The sequence below is a fragment of the Pelophylax lessonae genome (assembly GCF_965119305.1).
Source record: "Pelophylax lessonae genome assembly, chromosome: 1".
Lineage (NCBI taxonomy): Eukaryota > Metazoa > Chordata > Amphibia > Anura > Ranidae > Pelophylax > Pelophylax lessonae.
In genome coordinates this window covers 577164679-577189695 of record NC_138768.1, presented here as the reverse complement: position 1 = coordinate 577189695, position 25017 = coordinate 577164679, and the positions used below count along the sequence as shown (strand labels likewise).

Here is a 25017-nt window from a genome sequence, read left to right as displayed (position 1 = left end):
CCCATTGGCAACTCATTGAATCAAGAGAAAGTATGCCCACACCTGACATTCTGGAGGCAATGTCTGTCCATTTCTGCTCAACCATAATGTTACATTATCTATAGTCACAGCATACACTTTTATGTTGTGAGTGCTGCCTGTCCTCTGGCCATCTCTGTCCACAATTTCCCTGAATGATTTGTAGCTTCTCCTCTGTTGTTCATTTCCATTTTTAAGGACTACATATCCCATGGTACCTTGGTGCCTGCAAGGAGTGACTCCTGTACTGATTCCGCCTCCTGAAACTCCTTCCCTCAACACCTTTGTAATCCAGAAGGAATCTTCACAAAGTAACTTCAAAATCATTCAGTGTAATTGGAGTGGGACAGAAATAATTGTAATACAGTGTGGAAATGAGTATATGATTTTACATTTTGACCATAGATACACTTTAAGGCTTAAAATGGCAGTTTAAAAATTCTAATTAAAGTGCTGCTGTTTTCCTCATTTATAATGCAACCTAGACTTATCGAACAACCCAGCTTTGGCATTAACATCACATTTGTATTGTACTGCTAAGCAGCTCAATATCTTTGTGTATATCATTGATAATCTAGTAACTGAGGCAGATGCTTGAAGCTCTGATATATTTGTGAATACTAAAAGCTGTGGCGATGACAGTCTCAGATCCTGTCACTGCCAATTTGTGACAATGGCTTTAAAAGCCTAGTACATAGGTGTGTATGGCAGCCGGAGTGACGGAAGCTGGCCATTTTGCCAGCTTCGGTCGGAGGAAAAACCAGCAACTGACCGCCTCCCGATTTACGCTTTCAGCCAATGGCTGAGAGCACTGACCGGAGTGTTCTGGCTTCCCCCGGTCATAACACAATAGCACATCAGGGGAGATCGCTGTACTAACGTTGATTCATTAGTACAGCATCTCTGACCAGAACTGTCAGTTTTCTTTCCATTCAACCTGCTGGGATGAATGAAAAAAAACTAGTGGTGTGTACCAGGCTTTAGTCTCACCCTGTACAGAGATTTTCCAGCCCTCAGGACAACAATTTATGTGACAACAAAGGACAGTGATCGTTCCTGGTGTATGCACACACACACATGCACAAACAATAGCTACCACCACACATTTTAACTGAAAAAAATGCATATTCAGCCATTTTGCACCACAGTTATAAAAGTAATATTAAAAAAAAGTATATAAAAAAATATAAAAGTAGAAACTCTATAACACTCTCTCTTTTTTTTCTTTATCGACCACAGGTTTCTGGGAAAGCACCATCATGACTGGCATTAACAGAAACGGACATTGAGTGTTTTTTTGTTGACTGGAAAAGGTCTTCAACGGTGCTTTCACTTCCTAAAATCCTTCCTACAATACTGAAATATAGATGGAACATAGAGAATTTCAGTATCCCCCGCTGATGACATCATGGGATTATGCAATCCAGTGCAAGTGTATATAAACAGACCAATGCTGCTGTACTTCACACAGCTGTCTACTCTAGATCTTGGTCAGAGAGAATCCAACATCATAAATATGGACAAGAAGTGTGCTGTCATCATGTGCTTTCTCCTGCTCTCTACTCCTCTTATACAAGGTACAGTCAATTATATATTATAATATTTAGAATCTATGTATAAGCATAGACTGCATATCCTACTGTTTTTGCCATTGTCTGTATAATCACTAATTGATCTATTTTTATTTTTGTATTCAGGATTTGCCGTTCCTCGTGGGAAGCGCTGCCTGTGTAACACGCTATCCAATCAGGTGCATTTCAAGGCCCTGGCTCAACTGGACATTTATCCAAGCAGCTCTCTGTGTGAAAACACTGAATATATGTAAGTAGAATGTACATTATGGAATACATAATGTAATTGCTATATCTATTGTATATGTACTCACCCAATGGCATAGCAGATGACAATTTTCAACAGCTTAGGGTGGTCATACACAAAAAAAAAGGTGAACAGATGTTGCAAACATCTGTCTTTCCTTAAATCTGTTCGGACCCATGTTCATCTTGGTTAATATGTTAAAGTAGCATGCTTGCAATTAACACTTTTTTCATTCTACATTAAACGTATTAAAAAAATCTTTGTGCAAAGCAAGAATTGAAATAGGTTAAAAGCACTTGTTATTGCCCTTTACCCAAAGCCTTTTATGGTCATCACGTGTAATATTCAAATTAGAGTGATTTGGCCCCTGCATACCCCATAGAGTGATTGGTAGCCAAGAGTGGCTGCCCACCTAATATTCTTTGCAGTATGTATTAAGAATAGCCATTTCAGTTTGTACATAAGAATACCATTTTTAAAAATCTAAAGTAAATGAAGCAAACCTAAAATCATGTTAGAATTTTTATTTTTCACAATTTTGGATATTTTAATATAAAAAACAGGAATATCCATGGAAATTTTCATTATTGTAATTTCGTGCCATTTTTAATAGTACTATTTATTCATGTTGCATGTTATAAATTTATTTGAAGGACCTAAATGAATTTGAAGAAAAAAAAAATTAGGATATTTTTAACTATTTACCAAGCATACACCTTGCACTTCCGCAATGTTTAACTTTAAAAGAATGGTGGCCTGCTGATAAAATAGACAAGGTAGTGTAAAGGCAGGATATAGAAAATCTCAAAAGAGACATGAGATGAAATAGATTTTTGTTTCATTCAATAAAGTAAAAGTCCACCCTAACACTAAAATCCCTGCATCTACAGACATCCACGATCTAACACTAACCTATCTAGCCCTGTAAAGAAGAAATCAGTATTTATACCTTTTTTGAAGCCGATCCAACTCATTCCCACGCTGAGCTGTCAGCCGCAGCGTCGCTGTGGAGGCGGGTGCAGAGGACACATCTGACAATGGAAGCCCCATAGTAAGTCTTTGGGTGACGTCACTCCCCATTAATTTCACAGCCATTGTTTGCCGTGTCCTCTGCCGCTGGAGACCAGATCGGATCTACTTAAAAAAAGACATGTATACTGATTTCTTCTTTACAGGTTTGAATAGGTTTGTGTTAGATCATGGATGTCTATAGATGCAGGGATATTAGTTTTAGGGTGGACTAAAGCCTGCTGTCAGCTGACAGCACAGAGCTGGTCTGGTCCCATATGGTTGGGATCAAACCAGATGCCTGGACTGGCAGCTGGCTCAGCCTCTCAGCAAGCCGCTGAGAGACTGAGCCAGCCGCTTATGCCCCGTCATAGCCCATGCTCCAGTAAGCATGGGGGAGCAAAGCAGAGAACCATTGACTGAAAGTCCCCAGCCCTCTGCTCAGTGAAGTCTGAGAACTGAGCAATCAGCATTCTTTGATTGCTCAGTTCTCAGCCTTAGAAGCGGCAGGGGACAGATGCAGCATCAGATCGATGCTGCATTTACCTAGGTGAGTATAATTATTTTTTTCCTTGAACCCATACTTCTCATTTAATAAGTGTTCAAATATACTAATGGCTTTCTAAATTTTGTTCTTCCTCAGTGTCACATTAAAAAGCACCGGTGCTACAAAATGTGTCAGTCCTGACCTGAAAGAAATAAAAGTTCTGCTCAGTGGAACAAAACGGTAGGTACTATTTTTTTAAAGAAGTCTCCAGATATTGGGTTATTTCAAAGTTCGATGTGCACACAGCCCAAAACTGTGTATAGAAGTTTGTTTACAGTACTAAAAAAGTGGGTAGGAGTGATTTTTTTTCCCAATGTATTGAAATTAGATATATTGGAAAGAGTGAAGGCACAGCTATATGTTTCTAAAAAGATACCACATCTCACCTGTACATTACATGGCATTTACCACAATTTACACTACTTTAGGTCTCAGACCCCTTTCACATTTGTACGACCTGAAAGTCGCACAACATTGACGTGACTTTGGCGCGACTTTGCCAAGTGACTTTGCTGCGACTTCGACAGGACTTGAAGCAATGCCTGTGTAATCTTGAGGTCTATGGACCTCAAGTCGCATCAAATTCGGAACAAAGTAGTGTAGGGACTACTTTGAAGTTGCAGATATGGTATGGTATAGATACAGGTACTCATTGTAGATCATGGGATACGAGTTGTCATGCAACTTTGCAGTCCCAAGTCGCAGGACAAGTCGCACCAGTGTGATAGGGGCCTTACTCACACTAGCACTCCAGTGTTTAGATTATCTAAACTCAGGATAAAGATTCTGAGAAGTATGAACAAACAATATATTTGCTTCCCAGATCAATTTTTCCTGCATTTAGATGTATCTAGTGGAAAATATGTGAATAAACTGCGCTAACTTAAAACTAATCTGTAAAGTAAAACACAATATAAAGCTGCTAACACTCCAACCGACAGTGATGGTGATCAAAATATTAAGAAAAATAGTGCAGCCCTAAAAATGTGTGAGTAAATGTGCACGAAGTAAAACGTGAACAATCAAACCAAAATGTAAAAAATATGCAAAAAAATCAAAGTCCAGAATGTCCATAAAGTGTAAACTGTGACTTGAAAAAGGTGTTGACTCCAGCATGTGAAATAACTGCAACAAATGTTAAATCCCACACCAAAGGAATCAAGATGTGCTTCACCAGATGGTATGGACCCATAGTACAGCAAAGTACATTCCGCACGGGAATGCCTAGGAGTCCCCACTCATGGGATTGTGGAGAGGGATAAACCAAAAGGACACCATAGCATAATACCGTATGGGCAATTTATTGGAAGATAAAGGAATACAGTTACAATTTCACAGGTGGTAAGAAGCATTCAGAAAAGATAGGCACTCATGATACTCCTAACGCATTTGGGATTGTGGATAGGGATAAACCAAAACGACACCATAGCATAATACCGTATGGGCAATTTATTGGAAGACAAAGGAATACACTTACAATTTCACAGGTGGTAAGAAGCATTCAGAAAAGATAGGCACTCATGATACTCCTAATGTGTTTCCTTAAAAATAACATCCTCAAAGGAATTAGCCTTATTCCTTTGAGGATGTTATTTTTAAGGAAACGCGTTAGGAGTAGTGTTGAGCGAACACGGACTGTATTATTCGTGTTCGTACCGAATAATTGGATTTTTTGTACCCGAACACGGACACGGACACTTTACTGTATGTTCGGGTAAAAATCCGTGTTCGGTCGTTTTATTTCCGGGTTTTGCATGCTTTGGCGCTCTTTTCATGGCGGGCTTTCAACAGCCAATCAACAATCGTTTAACTGGTGTGCCTTAAGCCATCCCAGCCATGCCTGCAAATGTCTCAGTAGCTGTGATTGGCCGTCTGAAGCATGTGACCAAGTCTTTATAAGTTCGAGGCAGCCGCAGCGGCGTCATTATGCTGCTTAGATTCAGGGACAGAGCACACATCAACGTGCTGGCTGCTGATTAGGGAAAGATAGGCAGGAAAAAACCATTTGTGTCCGGATAGAATTGAGGGACAGGTCGGAGTGTTTAGGCAGGGCGAGTTGTAGGCATTTTAGGGATAGAGTCTGCTGAATTATAGGGTCAGTGTCTTCTACAAACTACAATCGATATTGCTGTGTGGGGGGTGGGGTCTGCACTCAATCCTGATCTACGATCTCTTCTCAATCCTGTTAGGGACAGAGTCTGCTGAATTTTAGGGAAACTGTGTTCTACAAACTACAATCGATATTGCTGTGTGGTGTGGGATTGGAGATAGGCAGGTGTCAGTGATCCACATCCATTTTTCTGTGTGTGAGCTGCAGTGAACACAATCTTTTTGGGCTGCAGTGAACACAATCTTTTTGGGCTGCAGTGAACACAATCTTTTTGGGCTGCAGTGAACACAATCTTTTTGGGCTGCAGTGAACACAATCTTTTTGGGCTGCAGTGAACACAATCTTTTTGGGGTGCAGTGAACAAAATCTTTTTGGGGTGCAGTGAACACAATCCTTTTTGGTGTGCAGTGAACACAATCTTTGTGGGGTGCAGTGAACAAAATCCTTTGTGGGGTGCAGTGAACACAATCTTTTTGGGGTGCAGTGAACAAAATCCTTTTTGGGGTGCAGTGAACAACATCCTTTTTGGGGTGCAGTGAACACAATCTTTTTGGGGTGCAGTGAACAAAATCCTTTGTGGGGTGCAGTGAACACAATCTTTTTGGGGTGCAGTGAACACAATCTTTTTGGGGTGGAGTGAACAACATCCTTTTTGGGGTGCAGTGAACAAAATCCTTTTTGGGGTGCAGTGAACAAAATCATTTTTGGGGTGCAGTGAACACAATCTTTTTGGGGTGCAGTGAACACAATCTTTGTGGGGTGCAGTGAACACAATCTTTTTGGGGTGGAGTGAACAACATCCTTTTTGGGGTGCAGTGAACAACATCCTTTTTGGGGTGCAGTGAACACAATCTTTTTGGGGTGCAGTGAACACAATCTTTGTGGGGTACAGTGAACAGAATCTTTGTGGGGTGCAGTGAACACAATCTTTGGGGGGTACAGTGAACACAATCTTTGTGAGGTGCAGTGAACACAATCTTTGTGGGGTGCAGTGAACACAATCATTGTGGGGTGCAGTGAACTCAATCTTTGTGGGGTACAGTGAACACAATCTCATACTTCTGAAGGTTTGAGGGTGCTGCCTGTTCCATACTCCCCCTACTCCTCATCTAGCCTTTTAGGGGTACAAACAATAGTAATTGGGGCCTAGTGTGGTTGTGTACGTGTGATATACATACACTTTTTTGGGATCATATTTTCTATTCCGCTATTTAATCAAAAACCTTTGGGGATCAGTTAAATTGGGGGATAGTCTGTGTTGGTACGTGTGAGAGAGATCCACCTTTCCAAGTTGTTGGGGTTCATCTCATACTTCTGAAGGTTTGAGGGTGCTGCCTGTTCCATACTCCCCCTACTCCTAGCCTTTTAGGGGTACAAACAATAGTAATTGGGGCCTAGTGTGGTTGTGTACGTGTGATATACATACACTTTTTTGGGATCATATTTTCTATTCCGCTATTTAATCAAAAACCTTTGGGGATCAGTTAAATTGGGGGATAGTCTGTGTTGGTACGTGTGAGAGAGATCCACCTTTCCAAGTTGTTGGGGTTCATCTCATACTTCTGAAGGTTTGAGGGTGCTGCCTGTTCCATACTCCCCCTACTCCTAGCCTTTTAGGGGTACAAACAATAGTAATTGGGGCCTAGTGTGGTTGTGTACGTGTGATATACATACACTTTTTTGGGATCATATTTTCTATTCCGCTATTTAATCAAAAACCTTTGGGGATCAGTTAAATTGGGGGATAGTCTGTGTTGGTACGTGTGAGAGAGATCCACCTTTCCAAGTTGTTGGGGTTCATCTCATACTTCTGAAGGTTTGAGGGTGCTGCCTGTTCCATACTCCCCCTACTCCTAGCCTTTTAGGGGTACAAACAATAGTAATTGGGGCCTAGTGTGGTTGTGTACGTGTGATATACATACACTTTTTTGGGATCATATTTTCTATTCCGCTATTTAATCAAAAACCTTTGGGGATCAGTTAAATTGGGGGATAGTCTGTGTTGGTACGTGTGAGAGAGATCCACCTTTCCAAGTTGTTGGGGTTCATCTCATACTTCTGAAGGTTTGAGGGTGCTGCCTGTTCCATACTCCCCCTACTCCTAGCCTTTTAGGGGTACAAACAATAGTAATTGGGGCCTAGTGTGGTTGTGTACGTGTGATATACATACACTTTTTTGGGATCATATTTTCTATTCCGCTATTTAATCAAAAACCTTTGGGGATCAGTTAAATTGGGGGATAGTCTGTGTTGGTACGTGTGAGAGAGATCCACCTTTCCAAGTTGTTGGGGTTCATCTCATACTTCTGAAGGTTTGAGGGTGCTGCCTGTTCCATACTCCCCCTACTCCTAGCCTTTTAGGGGTACAAACAATAGTAATTGGGGCCTAGTGTGGTTGTGTACGTGTGATATACATACACTTTTTTGGGATCATATTTTCTATTCCGCTATTTAATCAAAAACCTTTGGGGATCAGTTAAATTGGGGGATAGTCTGTGTTGGTACGTGTGAGAGAGATCCACCTTTCCAAGTTGTTGGGGTTCATCTCATACTTCTGAAGGTTTGAGGGTGCTGCCTGTTCCATACTCCCCCTACTCCTAGCCTTTTAGGGGTACAAACAATAGTAATTGGGGCCTAGTGTGGTTGTGTACGTGTGATATACATACACTTTTTTGGGATCATATTTTCTATTCCGCTATTTAATCAAAAACCTTTGGGGATCAGTTAAATTGGGGGATAGTCTGTGTTGGTACGTGTGAGAGAGATCCACCTTTCCAAGTTGTTGGGGTTCATCTCATACTTCTGAAGGTTTGAGGGTGCTGCCTGTTCCCTACTCCCCCTACTCCTAGCCTTTTAGGGGTACAAACAATAGTAATTGGGGCCTAGTGTGGTTGTGTACGTGTGATATACATACACTTTTTTGGGATCATATTTTCTATTCCGCTATTTAATCAAAAACCTTTGGGGATCAGTTAAATTGGGGGATAGTCTGTGTTGGTACGTGTGAGAGAGATCCACCTTTCCAAGTTGTTGGGGTTCATCTCATACTTCTGAAGGTTTGAGGGTGCTGCCTGTTCCATACTCCCCCTACTCCTAGCCTTTTAGGGGTACAAACAATAGTAATTGGGGCCTAGTGTGGTTGTGTACGTGTGATATACATACACTTTTTTGGGATCATATTTTCTATTCCGCTATTTAATCAAAAACCTTTGGGGATCAGTTAAATTGGGGGATAGTCTGTGTTGGTACGTGTGAGAGAGATCCACCTTTCCAAGTTGTTGGGGTTCATCTCATACTTCTGAAGGTTTGAGGGTGCTGCCTGTTCCATACTCCCCCTACTCCTAGCCTTTTAGGGGTACAAACAATAGTAATTGGGGCCTAGTGTGGTTGTGTACGTGTGATATACATACACTTTTTTGGGATCATATTTTCTATTCCGCTATTTAATCAAAAACCTTTGGGGATCAGTTAAATTGGGGGATAGTCTGTGTTGGTACGTGTGAGAGAGATCCACCTTTCCAAGTTGTTGGGGTTCATCTCATACTTCTGAAGGTTTGAGGGTGCTGCCTGTTCCATACTCCCCCTACTCCTAGCCTTTTAGGGGTACAAACAATAGTAATTGGGGCCTAGTGTGGTTGTGTACGTGTGATATACATACACTTTTTTGGGATCATATTTTCTATTCCGCTATTTAATCAAAAACCTTTGGGGATCAGTTAAATTGGGGGATAGTCTGTGTTGGTACGTGTGAGAGAGATCCACCTTTCCAAGTTGTTGGGGTTCATCTCATACTTCTGAAGGTTTGAGGGTGCTGCCTGTTCCATACTCCCCCTACTCCTAGCCTTTTAGGGGTACAAACAATAGTAATTGGGGCCTAGTGTGGTTGTGTACGTGTGATATACATACACTTTTTTGGGATCATATTTTCTATTCCGCTATTTAATCAAAAACCTTTGGGGATCAGTTAAATTGGGGGATAGTCTGTGTTGGTACGTGTGAGAGAGATCCACCTTTCCAAGTTGTTGGGGTTCATCTCATACTTCTGAAGGTTTGAGGGTGCTGCCTGTTCCATACTCCCCCTACTCCTAGCCTTTTAGGGGTACAAACAATAGTAATTGGGGCCTAGTGTGGTTGTGTACGTGTGATATACATACACTTTTTTGGGATCATATTTTCTATTCCGCTATTTAATCAAAAACCTTTGGGGATCAGTTAAATTGGGGGATAGTCTGTGTTGGTACGTGTGAGAGAGATCCACCTTTCCAAGTTGTTGGGGTTCATCTCATACTTCTGAAGGTTTGAGGGTGCTGCCTGTTCCATACTCCCCCTACTCCTAGCCTTTTAGGGGTACAAACAATAGTAATTGGGGCCTAGTGTGGTTGTGTACGTGTGATATACATACACTTTTTTGGGATCATATTTTCTATTCCGCTATTTAATCAAAAACCTTTGGGGATCAGTTAAATTGGGGGATAGTCTGTGTTGGTACGTGTGAGAGAGATCCACCTTTCCAAGTTGTTGGGGTTCATCTCATACTTCTGAAGGTTTGAGGGTGCTGCCTGTTCCATACTCCCCCTACTCCTAGCCTTTTAGGGGTACAAACAATAGTAATTGGGGCCTAGTGTGGTTGTGTACGTGTGATATACATACACTTTTTTGGGATCATATTTTCTATTCCGCTATTTAATCAAAAACCTTTGGGGATCAGTTAAATTGGGGGATAGTCTGTGTTGGTACGTGTGAGAGAGATCCACCTTTCCAAGTTGTTGGGGTTCATCTCATACTTCTGAAGGTTTGAGGGTGCTGCCTGTTCCATACTCCCCCTACTCCTCATCTAGCCTTTTAGGGGTACAAACAATAGTAATTGGGGCCTAGTGTGGTTGTGTACGTGCGAGATACATACACTTTTTTTGATCATATTTCCTATTCCGCTATTCAATAAAAACCTTTGAGGATCAATTGAATTGCGGGATAGTCTGTGTCGGTACGTGTGAGAGAGATCCACCTTTCCAAGTTGTTGGGGTTCATCTCATACTTCTGAAGGTTTGAGGGTGCTGCCTGTTCCATACTCCCCCTACTCCTCATCTAGCCTTTTAGGGGTACAAACAATAGTAATTGGGGCCTAGTGTGGTTGTGTACGTGTGATATACATACACTTTTTTTGGATCATATTTTCTATTCCGCTATTCAATAAAAACCTTTCTAGGGCAAGATCTTAAATTACAGAAATATGAGGAGACCGTCAAATAAGGGCCGTGGCCTGGGTCGTGGTGCTGCTGGTAGAGCTCCTGTTGCAAGGAGAGGACATGGTCGATCTGTGCCAGCTACACGCACAAGTGAAACACCTTCCTCAAGTGTGAGTAGGCGACAGAACCTGCATCAGTATTTGGTAGGGCATCAAACGCCCCTAGAAGTGATGAGGCCAGAACAAGTTGAGGCGATAGTAGATTGGTTTGCTGCTGACAGTGCCTCCAGTTCCTTCACATTGTCTCCCACCCAGTCTACTGCAGAAAGGTCAGAGTTGGCACCTGCAGCCAATGTCCAACCGTCTTTCACCTCACCCCCTTGCAAATCAGGCCAGCAGTCTGAGCCCCAAGCCATACAGCAGTCTCTTATTCTTTTTGAGGACTCTGTCAGCAGGGTTTCCCAGGGCCATCCACCTAGCCCTGCCCCAGAAGTGGAAGAGATTGAGTGCAGCGATGCCCAACCACTTATTTCTCAAGATGAGTACATGCAAGGATCATCGCAGCACGTCTCCGATGATGACGAAACGCAGGTGCCAACTGCTGCGGCGTTCAGCATTGTGGAGACCGACAAGGAGGGCAGGGGTGAAGACTGGGTGGAAGATGATGTGGAGGACGATGAGGTCCTCGACCCCACATGGAATGAACGTCATGCAGGTGACCTGAGTAGTTTGGAGGAAGAGGCGGTGGTCGCACAGAGCCACTAGCACAGCAGAAGAGGGAGCAGGGTGCAGAAGCGGAGCGGCCGTGCCCTAGACACTACGCCCGCTACTGCCCAACGCAGCAAGGGAACGAGCGCACCAAAGTCAGCTCAAAGGAGTTCTCTAGCGTGGAAGTTCTTTAGAAAATGTGCTGATGACAGGACACGAGTGGTTTGCACCCTGTGCAATCAGAGCTTGAAGCGAGGCATGAACCTTCTCAACCTGAGCACAACCTGCATGATCAGGCATCTAAGTGCAAAGCACGAGCTGCAGTGGAGTACACACCTTCAAAACCAAGAAACGTCTCTGGCTCATCCTGCTTCCTCTTCTGCTGCAGTCTCGGCCGCTCCAGCCACATCTGTAGTGATACCGGCACCTGCCACCCCGCAAACAGACGATCTGTCAGCAACACCACCACCTGGGTCACCAACAACCATCTCCACAATGTCCCGTGGAAGCGTTCAGCTTTCCATCTCCCAAACACTTGAGAGGAAGAGGAAGTACCCCCCTACCCTACCGCGATCCCTGGCCCTGAATGCCAGCATTTCAAAATTATTGGCCTTTGAAATGCTGTCATTCCGTCTGGTGGAGACGCACAGTTTTAAAAACCTTATGTCGGTGGCTGTCCCACAGTACGTCGTGCCCAGCCGCCACTACTTTTCCAGGCAAGCCATCCCTTCCCTGCACAACCAAGTGGGGGAAAATATCAGGTGTGCACTGCGCAACGCCATCTGTGCCAAGGTCCACCTAACTACGGATACGTGGACCAGTAAGCACGGTCAGGGGCGTTATATCTCCCTAACGGCACACTGGGTAAATGCAGTGGCGGATGGGCCTGAGGCGGATAGCAATTTGGCGCATGTCCTTCCACCACCGAGGATTGCAGGGCGCTTCAGTTTGCCTCCTGTTCGTAACTCCTCCTACTCCGCTTCCTCATCCTCTACCGCCTCCTCATCCAGACAGCGTAACACCTTCACCACCAACTTCAGCACGGCCAGGGGTAAACGACAGCAGGCAGTTTTACAACTTGCCTGTTTGGGGGACAAACCACACACCGCGCAGGAGTTGTGGAGGAGCATGGAACAGCAGACAAATGAGTGGTTGCTGCCAGCGAGCCTCAAGCCCGGCCTGGTGGTGTGTGATAACGGGCGAAATCTCATAGCAGCTCTGGGCCTAGCCGGTTTGACGCACATCCCTTGCCTGGCGCATGTGCTGAATTTGGTGGTGCAGAGGTTCCTTAAAAACTACCCCGATATGTCAGAGCTGCTGCAGAAAGTGCGGGCCGTTTGTGCGCACTTTCGGCGTTCTTACCCTGCTGCTGCTCGCCTGGCAGCGCTGCAGCGTAACTTCGGCCTTCCCGCTCACCGCCTCATATGTGACGTGCCCACAAGTTGGAACTCCACCTTGCACATGCTGGAAAGACTGTGCGAGCAGCAGCAGGCCATAGTGGAGTTTCAGCTGCAGCACGCACGCGTGAGTCGCTCTGCGGAACAGCACCACTTCACCACCAATAACTGGGCCTCCATGCGAGACCTGTGTGCCTTGTTGCGCTGTTTTGAGTACTCCACCAACATGGCCAGTGGCAATGACGCCGTTCTCAGCTTAACTATCCCACTTCTATGCCTCCTTGAAAAAACAATTCGGGCGATGATGGAAGAGGATGTGGCACAGGATGAGGAGGAGGAGGAGGATGAAGAGGTAACATTTCCAAGGCTTTCAGGGCAGTCATTCGCAAGGGGCTCCGAGGGTGGGTTCCTGCACACGCAAACGCCAGGGACGCAATTGTCCAGCAGGGGCACAGTTCTGGAGGATGAGGAGGATGAGGAGGAGGAGGAGCTGGAGGAGGAGATGGAACCATGTTCACAGCAGGGTGGCACCCAGGCCAGCTCATGGCCATCACTGGTGCGTGGCTGGGGGGATACAGAGGACACGGACGATACACCTCCCACAGAGGACAGCCTTTCGTCGCCTCTGGGCAGCCTGGCACACATGAGCGATTACATGCTGCAGTGTCTCCACAACGACCGCCGAGTTGCCCACATTCTAACTTGTGCTGATTACTGGGTGGCCACGCTGCTGGATCCCCATTACAAGGACAACGTACCGTCCTTAATTCACTCACTGGAGCGCGATCGCAAGATGCGCGAGTACAAGCGCACGCTGGTAGACGCCATGCTGCTGGCATTCCCATCTGACAGCGGGGCCACAGTGGAAGCACAAGGCAGAGGAGGAGGAGGAGGAGGTCGCCAACGCAACCAGGGCACCGCCAGCACCTCAGAAGGCAGGGTTAGCATGGCCGAAATGTGGAAAAGCTTTGTCAGCACGCCACAACAAACAGCAGCACCAGCAGCTCAGATGGAACGTCTTAGCAGGAGGCAGCATTTTACCAACATGGTGGAGCAGTATGTGTGCACACGCCTACATGTAGTGAATGACGGGTCTGCCCCCTTCAACTTCTGGGTCTCCAAATTGGGCACATGGCCTGAGCTTGCCCTTTACGCCTTGGAGGTGCTGGCGTGCCCTGCAGCCAGTGTATTATCTGAACGGGTATTTAGCACGGCTGGGGGCGTTATAACAGACAAGCGCAGCCGCCTGTCCAGAGACAATGTGGACAAGCTCACGTTCATTAAAATGAACCAGGCATGGATCCCACGGGACTTTTCCGTACCTTATGCAGAATAGCAATGGATACCGACCTTACCCACCCATTGTTCCATTTTTGCTCTTTCTCACTCTTTTGGGGTGTACCCTCATTTAAAATTTTTGAAAAGAAGCAGTGTTGGCTACCTCGTCCTCCTCCTCAGGGCCAGATTAATGTAGGGGCTATTGGAGCTGCAGCTCCAGGCCCCTACCTTTTATATAGGCCCCGGGTTGGCCATATTCACTGTTACCGCTCTTCTGTCACTTGTAAACACAGAAGTCTGGCTTCTATGCTCGCTTCCCCAGGCAGCACCCTCAGAACCTCCCCACACAGCGTGAAGGCCGGACAAGGAGGGACAGTTGGCGATGCATGGATGTGTTTATGGGCTTCAGAGACAGCATCCCATGTTGAATTAGGCATGCATGGCTGCACCCTTCCTCCTCTGGGTGCATGGCAAGGCACGGCCCTTAAGGCCCTTCAAAATCCTCAGCACCAAGCCCATGATGCTGTTAATCCGGCCCTGGTCCTCCTCCACCGCCGCTTCCACCTACACCGCCCATAGGTGTGCGCAGCCTATTGCATTAAGGTGTGCACCCCAAAGTTGAAATACACATGCATGTGTTTGCCAGCAGGGAGAGTAATGTATCGGGGCCATGTACCTGTAGGCAAGGAGAAATAGAGCAGAGCAGGTCCCAGGGAGATCTTTCCCATCTCCTCACTGGCAATGCTATGTGCCCTAGGTGATTAGGGTGTGCCCAGGCACACCCAGCACACCCTGTGCGCACGCCTATGTCACCGCCACATCCACCACCACCTCAACCTCCCTCCTACTCCATATGGGCCTCGTCCTTCAGAGATGAAGAAGAACATTGTTTTATTTTTCTGTTTTTTTTTTGTTGTTTTAAGTTATTTCCCTATCCACATTTGTTTGCAGAGCACTTGCCATGCTCTTAATTACGTTTTGCTGCCATTTGCAGCACTCTAGCCCTTTCCTTTGGTGTTTTAGAGCCATTTTAGTGCCTTAAAGTTCGGGTCCCCATTGACTTCAATGGGGTTCGGTGTCCGGGAAAAGTTCGGTAAAAGTCTGGGACACGGACCCGGACTTTTTTTTAAAGTTCGGCCGAACCCGTCGAACACGGACATCTAGGTGTTCGCTCAACCCTAGTTAGGAGTATCATGAGTGCCTATCTTTTCTGAATGCTTCTTACCACCTGTGAAATTGTAAGTGTATTCCTGTATCTTCCAATAAATTGCCCATACGGTATTATGCTATGGTGTCCTTTTGGTTTATCCCTCTCCACAATCCCATGAGTGGGGACTCCTAGGCATTCCCGTGCGGACCGATTTGGAAGATATTCATCAACACCTGTGATCCAGAGACGCTGCTGAGGTTCCTGCCTATTCGGTACCGAGGACATCTACATATACAGCGTGTATGACCCATTTGCTGTACAGTACTTTGGGTCCATACAATCTGGTGAGCACATCTTGATTCCTTTGGTGTGGGATTTATCATTTTTTGCTGTTATTTCACATGCTGGAGTCAACACCTTTTTCAAGTCACAGTTTACACTTTATGGACACTCTGGACTTTGATTTTTTGCATTTTTTTGCATTTTGGTTTGATTGTTCACATTTTACTTTGTGCACATTTTTTTAAATTATTTTTATTATCGGAGAAAAAAGCACAAAGTACATACAACAAAGCACTCAACAGGAATGCCAACACATCAGATAAAAAGTAAACAAAAATGGTACATCAAGTTAGGTAGGCATACACGAAAGATAGTTTCCATGATAAACATTGTATCTCAATCATGTGAACTTAGAAAGCGAACAGCACACAGCAATCCAACACGGCATAAAGTAAAACCGTCAGACATGACATACGAGCAATGTAGAAAATGGCATATGCAAAAAGAAAAATAAATAAATAAAAGGGACCAGCTCCACAAGGTCAAAGCTAAACAGCAGAGTTGGTAAGATCAGAGGCGCACCACGCCCCCCAGACCTTATCATACTTAGCCGGGCATCCCCTATGTTCGAACACTAGTTTTTCATATGGTAACACTTACTTCGTGCACATTTACTCACACATTTTTAGCGCTGCACTATTTTTCTTAATATTTAGATGTATATGCCTTTACACAGGCTCAACCATGATTAGGTGTGTTTATACAGGCTTACACACATTTACATGCTTTTACAAGCTTTCAGCAATTTCTAGACTTTGTAATTGGACACAGCTAAACTGACGGCACCTAAAAGCAGGCACATGCACAGAGTGAATGATATCATTTAAACTCATTACATGCATTATTATGCATTTAGAAATGTCTTATACTGTAAATGTATAAAAATTGCTTGCATGTCAATGGCAGTATGACTAAAACAATAATGTCCTCTTGGGGCGAATGCAGCCCACAAAATAAATACCGCTTGCGGAGATAAATATTGATTTATCATATACAGTATGTTAGTGTTTATCTTATTTTTATTTAAGTTGTATTTAATATATAATGCTAAATGTACAACGTGCTATATCGTATTGGCATGTATGTCTTATGAAATATTTTTTTATTCCTGCAGATTTCTGAAACACATCCCAGTGATCAGACATCCCTGAGGGACTATACAAACTGAGGAATATGACAGAGAGCCTTTCAATAGATTCATTCTACCTTTCCCACTGTCTTGTGATTACGGATAACTGGAATGACCTATGCCATGCATATTTTTATATTTGTAAATTCATCTATTTAAACAATGTTACTGTAAATACATACCTCCCGAGATACTTTTCTACCTTAAAAGATGTGAGATTTATATTTTTATAAATAAATGTTTTAGAAATGTTTAAAGTGTGCTTACTCTGTTTGATGGCAGCAAAAAAAAAAAAGACATTAAACAATAATGCAGTATAGATGAGGTCAATACTCCTCTGATTACTACTGGTATTAAACTAGTCAAAAACCATACTGTTCGGTGGACACACCAAGTGAATAGGAATCACCTTCTTGGTTTTTCAGATACAGATGCAACAACCAGTCTTATCTATACACATAACATCAAAGTTTGTCAGTGACGATTGCTTTTTCCAATAGTATAGCAAGTCATGCCACAATTTGGTTTTTGGTTTATAAGTTCTTACTCCCCTGAGAGTACATGGGATTGCAGACAGCAGGTAAAATAAAAACATTGGCAGTGGCCTTTTATTATTGGTTGAATAAAAATTAAACTTTAGTATGAACATCAGCTTACAACATTTCTTTCTTTTAAAAGAAAAAAAAAAAGCAACCAACTTAAGTTAGTTCAAACACTACAACTCGAGTCATATTCAATATCAAATTTGAACCTTACCAACTGTCCTGAAAGGTGGGATGGCCTGTAGAGCAACACCTGGCAAACCATCCTCATGCTCAAAATGCCTGAAAGACTGGTAATGGTTAGTATAAACTTTTCAACAGCCTTACTAATTTTATCTAACCTTTCTAATGTTTGAGTCTGAGACTTGAGCCAGCATAAACTAGCAATCTAGAAATAATTTCAGAAAAGATGATCACTGTACTAGGAGATGCCCTTTTAGTCCTGGACGTTTTGGACGTTTTTATAGCTGCTTCTAGAGGTGTCTGACATTTTTTTTTCCTGCCTCCAATAGCCTCATGCATGTTAGCCTATGTGTCCATGCACACATAGGCTTTTAGTAGCGTTTAGTGGCAGGAGCTTTTAGAGGCTTTTAGAGGCAGGAAAAAAAAAACACTACCAGTGTGTCTAGGAGCAGCAGAGTTTAGCTAAAAAAAATACTTGACGCTACTAAAAGCTGCTAAAGACACCTAAACGCTGGTGCTTGAGCATTACTTCATTTCAATGGGCAGAATAATAATAATTATTTTAAATAAAATAATATAATAATATATATTTGTTGGCCAATGAAATGAATTAACGCTCAAGAGCTTGATGCCTGTGAAAGCTCTTAAAAGCTTGTAAAAGCTTTAGACACTTTCACAAGTGTCAGACATTTTTTTCTGCAAAACACTGCTGGCTTCTAGGAGAGTTAAAAAAATGTCCTGTGTGCAAGAGGCCTTAATATGCTGTATGCCATTATTAATATTAAATATTATATCTAGAGTTTTCTGCTGACCTTATTCACTTCCACCTAAGTGAAGAATTATTATATCTGGGGCTGGCCAACGCTAATATAACCTAGCTAGTTCATACATGGGATCCTCCCAAACCATACCTCTTCTAATACTCTAATATATTTTAAAAAGCCTAGGATCCAAACCTACATTCTCTGAATAGACCCTTTTTGCAACTCACTTTTGTACCCAGAAAATGAAAGAGTGTCCAATAAACCAGATTGTACAGGGCTGACCTAAAATAACAATTTAGACAAAAGAATTAGGAAGAATGCACAATTTCTAACTGTTTGAACTCCATCTACCTAATTTTTTAAGCACACTATTACATTAAAGTTTGTTAAAGGGGGACCGTTCTAATGAACAAAAAGCATGTTGCTTTTATCAGTTCTAGCTTCAAGGTATTCATTTAGAAGATCAGGGCTTGTTTTGAATCAAACAACTTAATTAGTGTGCTGCGCTATATTCCTCTATGTCATATATAATAAATGCAACTAAAAATACATGATATATAAAGGTCAAGTGTGTCACCATTCACAAAAGTGACGAACAATAATTACATGCAATCCAATTGCATATATAAAATGATCATATGTGCAGTATAATACAAATGCATATGTGCTGTATAATATAAATGCTGTATGATATGGCCCCTCCAACCAATTACCAATCACCATCAACGTAAGGTGCTTCTTAGTCCATCTGCTTCTTGTAGTGCTCAAAAATCAAAACGCATTTGTGCTCCCCCCTATTAGGTGTATTCTCACCTTATGCAGTGTGACCTCACAACTAAGTTTGGTCATAAAGTGCCTTTTAGCCTCTCCAGGGCTACAATCAGTGCAATCCAGATCTCCATGATCCTCTTCCTTCAGGAACATTGCCTCACAGTATGCCGGTCATATCAGAATGCATATAAGCAAGAAAAAACCCCAAGAGTGCTAATACCACAAAACCATAGGCTTTTATTAAAAAATTTAAGATAAGGTACTCACATTTCCCTGGTGCTTCCAGCGCACCAGACTATACATGCTATATACTCTTATTGGGTATTTCCTTTTGGTCGCACAAGCCACATACACCCCGCAAGCTGCTGACTCCACACTAGGTACGGGTGCCGTCACCATCCTTAGGGGCATGTTTTGAGCCATATCTGGCACTTAAATTATTCCATGCACCTTTGCCTAGCTAATCGTACTTAGCTTACCTTACAAAAACCTTAATTCTTTTTTGCTCCATGTCGATATTATTAAATCTAAGCCCTGACCTACCTCCAGTATTGACAGATACTATCTCCGAAATTCGTAGGGCAGCAAAGAAGGCTAAGGAAAAAAAATGCTTTAAATAAGGCTGATTCAAAGGGAGAAGACAAACTGCATTAATGGGCTTACAAAACTTTAAGAGGCTATCGAGAGTTATAGACTTACTGCTATCTGCTTTAATAATTAGGTTTTCTAAATTCTTTAAGAGCTTATTTAACTGAAAAAAACTCAAACAAACTGGTAAATTGTATAATTCACCAGCTTGTTTAAGCTTCCTTTCTGCTAGTGTCTCAACTAGCTATGTAGCTGAGAAAAAAATGAGACATCAAAAGGAATTTTGTTAATAGGAGACTATGATTTTTTTTAACCAATAAGGAACCAGTAAAACCAGGTTCTCAGAAAAAGTGAATCAAAGTTATTCAAATATAGAACTGATATCCACAACAGCCAGGCCGATGTATATCTGGCCCAGGTGAAATGTGCTATAGACCTTTTAATTTATCCTAAATGTAATCCTACAAATGAGGAGGGCATACAATTCCTGATAGATCTGACATCAAAGCATAAAAAATTCAACAGGAAACAGGTAATTTATTGCAGATAAAACACCACATTACCTGCTGTGGGGATCATTATTCTGCACTGCACAAAGTTATAAGATCTTGAAGATTGGTATTACAAAAATCCTCCTTGTGCATCAGCTAGCTTCTTTCATTTCACTGGATAGTCTGATTGGGTGGCAACCCCCTTTTCTTATGCAATATATAACGATAGAGGTCCAAAATTAACTCCCACCTGAGAAGTAGGGATGTTTCCAAGTTTTCTATCCAACCCTAGAAGGAAGGTTGTCAGATTATTGTCAGAGTTATCACCACCTATGAGCCAGATTTTATATCCTTGACAATCTGATGGCATCTTGTGGCCTGCACCTTGTATTTCAACACTTTACTGATATAGAATGTGATAGCATATAGACTAGTGTCAGTGAGTAAATGTTATCATAGACAGGGTCAGATCTCATTGCCAAGCAGAGATCTGTGTGTCTAATGCGTGTGCATGTGCGTGTGCGTGTGTGCGTAGTGGGAAAAGTGACTGCTCACAGGAAAATCTGGGGAATGTCAGAGGTGTATGGAAATCACTTAGGCTGCCACATAACCATTAGGGTGCACCAGATTATAAATGAGATTTGCCCCTGCCGATGTATGTTCAGCCAACTAGATATTGGGTGATTCTCTCTAGAGGCTGAGTGAGTGTTCTTCTAAAGCTAAAAGTAACATAAAATGGTTTTAGCTAACATGTAACTGCTAGTGGGAGCAGTGTGTGGGGCCTGTGAAAGCCTGTGTGCTTGCTTGCTTAAGAGCGGAGTGTACTCACTAGATGTATCAGAAGCAACTTTTCCCACAAGCCTTTAGTTTGTACTGGTGACAACTTACATATAAGTGCGTAAATGTTGTGGGTTTTATAACCCCTACCTAGTGTCCATATTAGGGGGGATTCTGGGGTTCTCGTGATAATCAACCAGCACGATGTTTCCAAATATAAGCAATGGACAGCAATACCTTAACGCATCTACCGAACTCCCACGTCCCATACTCCCTTGGTAACCCCCCTCTGTGATCTGTGATAAAGTACGACATTAAAATAATATTGAACAAAAATAGGTTAATTTCCAAATATACAAAAAAAAAAAACCCCACTTGGGCAGAGGTAATTTGGTTATGTAAATAACAATCAACTATTGGCAAAACCACAAATTGAATCATACAGCCACATTTTAATGAAAGGAGTGAGAGCTTCAGCAGCGACTAGTGAACCAATAAAAAAACAACAGAGATAGTGATAAAAGAGTGGCACAGAGCTCACCCGTAGTGTAATAAGCATAAAAAGTCCTGACTGATAAATGAGTAAAAGGCCAGAAGTTACCGACCAACTCATTTTTTCATAGGAAATTACATCATCAGGAGCTGGAAACACATTGGGTGGTAACTTCTGAAGTCACCTTCAGCACCAAGAATACATGGCGGCAATCTTTAATGTGGGAAAGCAATGGTTTTCTAAGGCAAACACTGCTTGGTATTATGTAAGTGCATTGCTTTTGTATTCCACATAAAAAAGCATTACTTTTTACTATGTGGGATTCCCTTACTTCTTCCCTACTGTCTGAATATGGAGCACATTTAATAGTTTAAAGAGGAGCTCCAGGCTCCCCCCCCCCCCAAAAAAAAAAAAAAAAATTAAAAGACAGCAGCTACAAATACTGTAGCTGCTGACTTTTAATAAAAGAACACTTACCTGTCCAGGGATCCAGTGATGTCCTCACACAAACTTATTCTTCAATTGGCTTTGGGTGCAGGCTCTGGCACAGCAAGTAAGGGAAACAGGAAGTGAAGCCCTGTAGCTTTACAGCCCGTTTCCTACTGCACATGTGCGAGCTGTGCTGCTCCTTGTGAATGGTCCTTTAGTCTTCTGGGACCTGTGATGAATGCCAGAAGACTGCGAGAGAAGAAGGGGGGCAAACTGATCTGAGCCAGAAGTTGGAGTGGGTACCTGTCAAAACCAGGTACGCGCTCCCCCCCAAAAAGTTCCAAATGTGACAGTGGAGGGGGGCAGGGTCCAAAAAAAGCAGAAATTACCCTTTTGGGGGAAGCTCTGCTTTAAGCCGGGATAACTAATGATACTGGGTGGACAGCAGGAAGAGCTCTGGAGTACACAAAGGCTACAATACCCACAATACAAAGACACATGCTGGTTTTGACTTTCTTGTTTAAACATGAAGTCAAAACCCTCTGGTGTGTTTGGTGCGAAATCTATGTGAACAGAGTCTTCTTTAGAGAACACACTACGAAGCACTGTATCTGAGAAGTGGGACAGTCACTTTAATAGACATTGATGTGCATATTTTATTTACTGGTTTATATTAAATGTCACTTTGTATATTTACCAGTGAAGTGACCTATAGTATTGCACATGATGTTAGAATTCACATCTATGGTTTTTGTTTATATATTTTTGTTTATATATTTTAGGTAGCACTGTTACCCATAGGGTAGTTCGGGGTTCATTTTGAGTATCACAGGTGTAATTCACACAGCATAACAGCAGCAAATTGTTTCAGTTATCTGGATAGGTCCTTTTTTATTGCGCAGGTAAACTGTATCTATAGCGAGGGTATTCCTTTTAGATAAAAGCCTTGCAGTGGTCCCCCTCCCCCACACCACAAGGCTAAATGCTTGTTTTTCCTGAGGAGTAGAGGAATAAAGTGCAATGCTTACCAATATTCCTTGCTCAAGCAGAGTCCCTCCTCTAAGGTGCTCTTGGCCATGGTTGCGTTTCTGCCTCCTCCCTGTACAATGCAAGGTAATAGCTCTACATTATACGTGACAACGCTAAAGGACGCCACAGCCTGGAGTGCCAGAGGGAGAAAAGGATACCAGCCAGAGTGGGGGTATGGTAAGTAATTAATCCTTCTCATCTCCACCTAGACCCTATGAGTATTTAACCTGTTCAGTGGTGTAGTCCCCCATTGTAAGTGTTTTTTTTTTTTTTTCTTCCAGCCCAGATGTGAGGAACATACTGGGGAAGATTTACTAAAACTGGTGCACACAGAATCTAGCTTCTAGGGTTTTAGACCCTGTTGACACCTGTGCGACTTGTCATGCGATTTGATAGTTACAAATCGCATGACAAGTCGCTCCCCATTGCCGGCAATAGAACTGTTTATATCGCTGTGACTCATGTTGCAGCGATTATAAAAAAGGTTTCTGCAGTTTTTGCTGATTACTTTGCGACTTGCATAGGCTTCTGTTAAACAAACACTTTCATGTTGTGAGTGCTGCCTGTCCTCTGGCCATCTCTGTCCACAATTTCCCTGAATGATTTGTAGCTTCTCCTCTGTTGTTCATTTCCATTTCCATTTCTAAGGACTACATATCCCATGGTACCTTGCTGCCTGCAAGGAGTGACTCCTGTACTGATTCCGCCTCCTGAAACTCCTTCCCTCAGCACCTTTGTAGTCCAGAAGGAATCTTCACAAAGTAACTTCAAAATTGTTCAGTGTAATTGGAGTGGGACAGAAATAATTGAAATACAGTGTGGAAATGAGTATATGATTTTACATTTTGACCATAGATACACTTTAACCACTTTACCACCGGAGGATTTTCCTGCTAAAAGACCAGGGGTTTTTTTGCGCTTTTTTACTGCGTGACTTTAACGGACAATTGCGCGGTCGTGCGACGCTGTACCTAAACGAATTTCACGTCCTTTTTTTCCCACAAACAGAGCTTTCTTTTGGTGGTATTTGATCACCTGTGTGATTTTTTGATCACGCGCTATAAACAAAAAAAGAGCGTAATTTTTGCAAAAACAACAATATTTTTCACTTTTTTTTATATGAAATTCCTCCCCAAAAAAATGTAAAAATCAAAATTTTTTAAAATTTTCGGCCAATTTGTTTTACGCTACCTATGTTTGGTAAAAAAAATCGCAAGAAGCGTATTTTGATTGGTTTGCGCAAAAGTTATCGCGTTTACTAACAAAGGGAAAGATTTTTGTCATTTTTGGTGTTTTTTTTTTTAACGAGTAATGGCGGCGATCTGCGTTTTTTTTTGCGGTACTGCAACATTGCGGCGGACAGATCGGACCCTTGACTGACATTTTTGACACTTTTGGGGGTACCAGTGACATTACTGCAGTAATCAGTGCTATATATATGCACTGTTACTGCAAAAATGACACTGGCAGGGAAGGGGTTAACAGTATTGGACAGGGAGGGGTTAAGTGTGTCCTAGGGGCGTGATTCTAACTGTGCAGGGACAGGTCTACTAGTGTAAAAACAAAGATCAACAGTTCTACATAGTAGAACTGTCTGATCTTCACTTTTACACAGGGAGAACTGACAGGCGGCTTGTTTACATAAGCCGTTCTGTCTTTCTCCCGCTGTACCGGCGATCGTAGTGTGACCGGCGGACATCGGGTCCGCCAGTCACACTCCCGCACTCCTCCATGAACGAGCCGAGGCGGGTGCGCGTCTCAGCGGGCGCGCGCCCGCCCGCTATTGGCTCTAGAAGGAGTGACAGGCGAGCGACGTAGACCTACGTCACTCTGCCTGGCCGGGGCCGACTGCCGCAGTAAATATACTGTGCGCAGTCGGCAACCGGTTAAGGCTTAAAATGACAGTTTAAAAATTCTGTTTTCCTCATTTATAATGCAACCTAGACTTATCGAACAACCCAGCTTTGGCATGAGCATCACATTTGCATTGTACTGCTAAGCAGCTCAATATCTTTGTGTATATCATTGATAATCTGGTAACTGAGGCAGATGCTTGAAGCTCTGATATATTTGTGAATACTAAAAGCTGTGGCGATGACAGTCTCAGATCCTGTCACTGCCAATTTGTGACAATGGCTTTTAAAGCCTAGTATATAGGTGTGTATGGCAGCCGTTTTGCCAGCTTCGGTCAGAGGAGCATGCTGGAAAACCAGCAACTGACCAGCTCCCGATTTATGCTTTCCGGAGTGTTCTGGCTTCC

At 43.0% G+C, this 25017-nt stretch overlaps 2 protein-coding genes across 3 annotated transcripts in view; one reads left to right on the top strand and one right to left on the bottom strand.

Moving 5' to 3' along the window:
* The window catches only part of RUFY3 (RUN and FYVE domain containing 3), a 388583-nt gene that overhangs the window by 325377 nt on the left and 38189 nt on the right, over nucleotides 1-25017 (bottom strand). The window lies entirely within an intron of this gene.
* On the top strand, nucleotides 1409-16901 carry LOC309544925 (C-X-C motif chemokine 10-like). The gene is made up of 4 exons (XM_082243931.1): nucleotides 1409-1595; nucleotides 1716-1839; nucleotides 3488-3571; nucleotides 16676-16901. Exons 1-4 carry the CDS (start codon nucleotides 1427-1429, stop codon nucleotides 16710-16712), a joined length of 414 nt encoding a protein of 137 aa, XP_082100057.1. The 5' UTR covers nucleotides 1409-1426; the 3' UTR covers nucleotides 16713-16901.

Coding starts and splice junctions, on each gene's coding strand:
- LOC309544925 (XM_082243931.1), top strand. CDS start 1,427: ATGGGATTATGCAATCCAGTGCAAGTGTATATAAACAGACCAATGCTG. Junction 1,596..1,715: donor CTCTACTCCTCTTATACAAG/GTACAGTCAATT, acceptor TTTTGTATTCAG/GATTTGCCGTTCCTCGTGGG. Junction 3,572..16,675: donor CTGCTCAGTGGAACAAAACG/GTAGGTACTATT, acceptor TTATTCCTGCAG/ATTTCTGAAACACATCCCAG.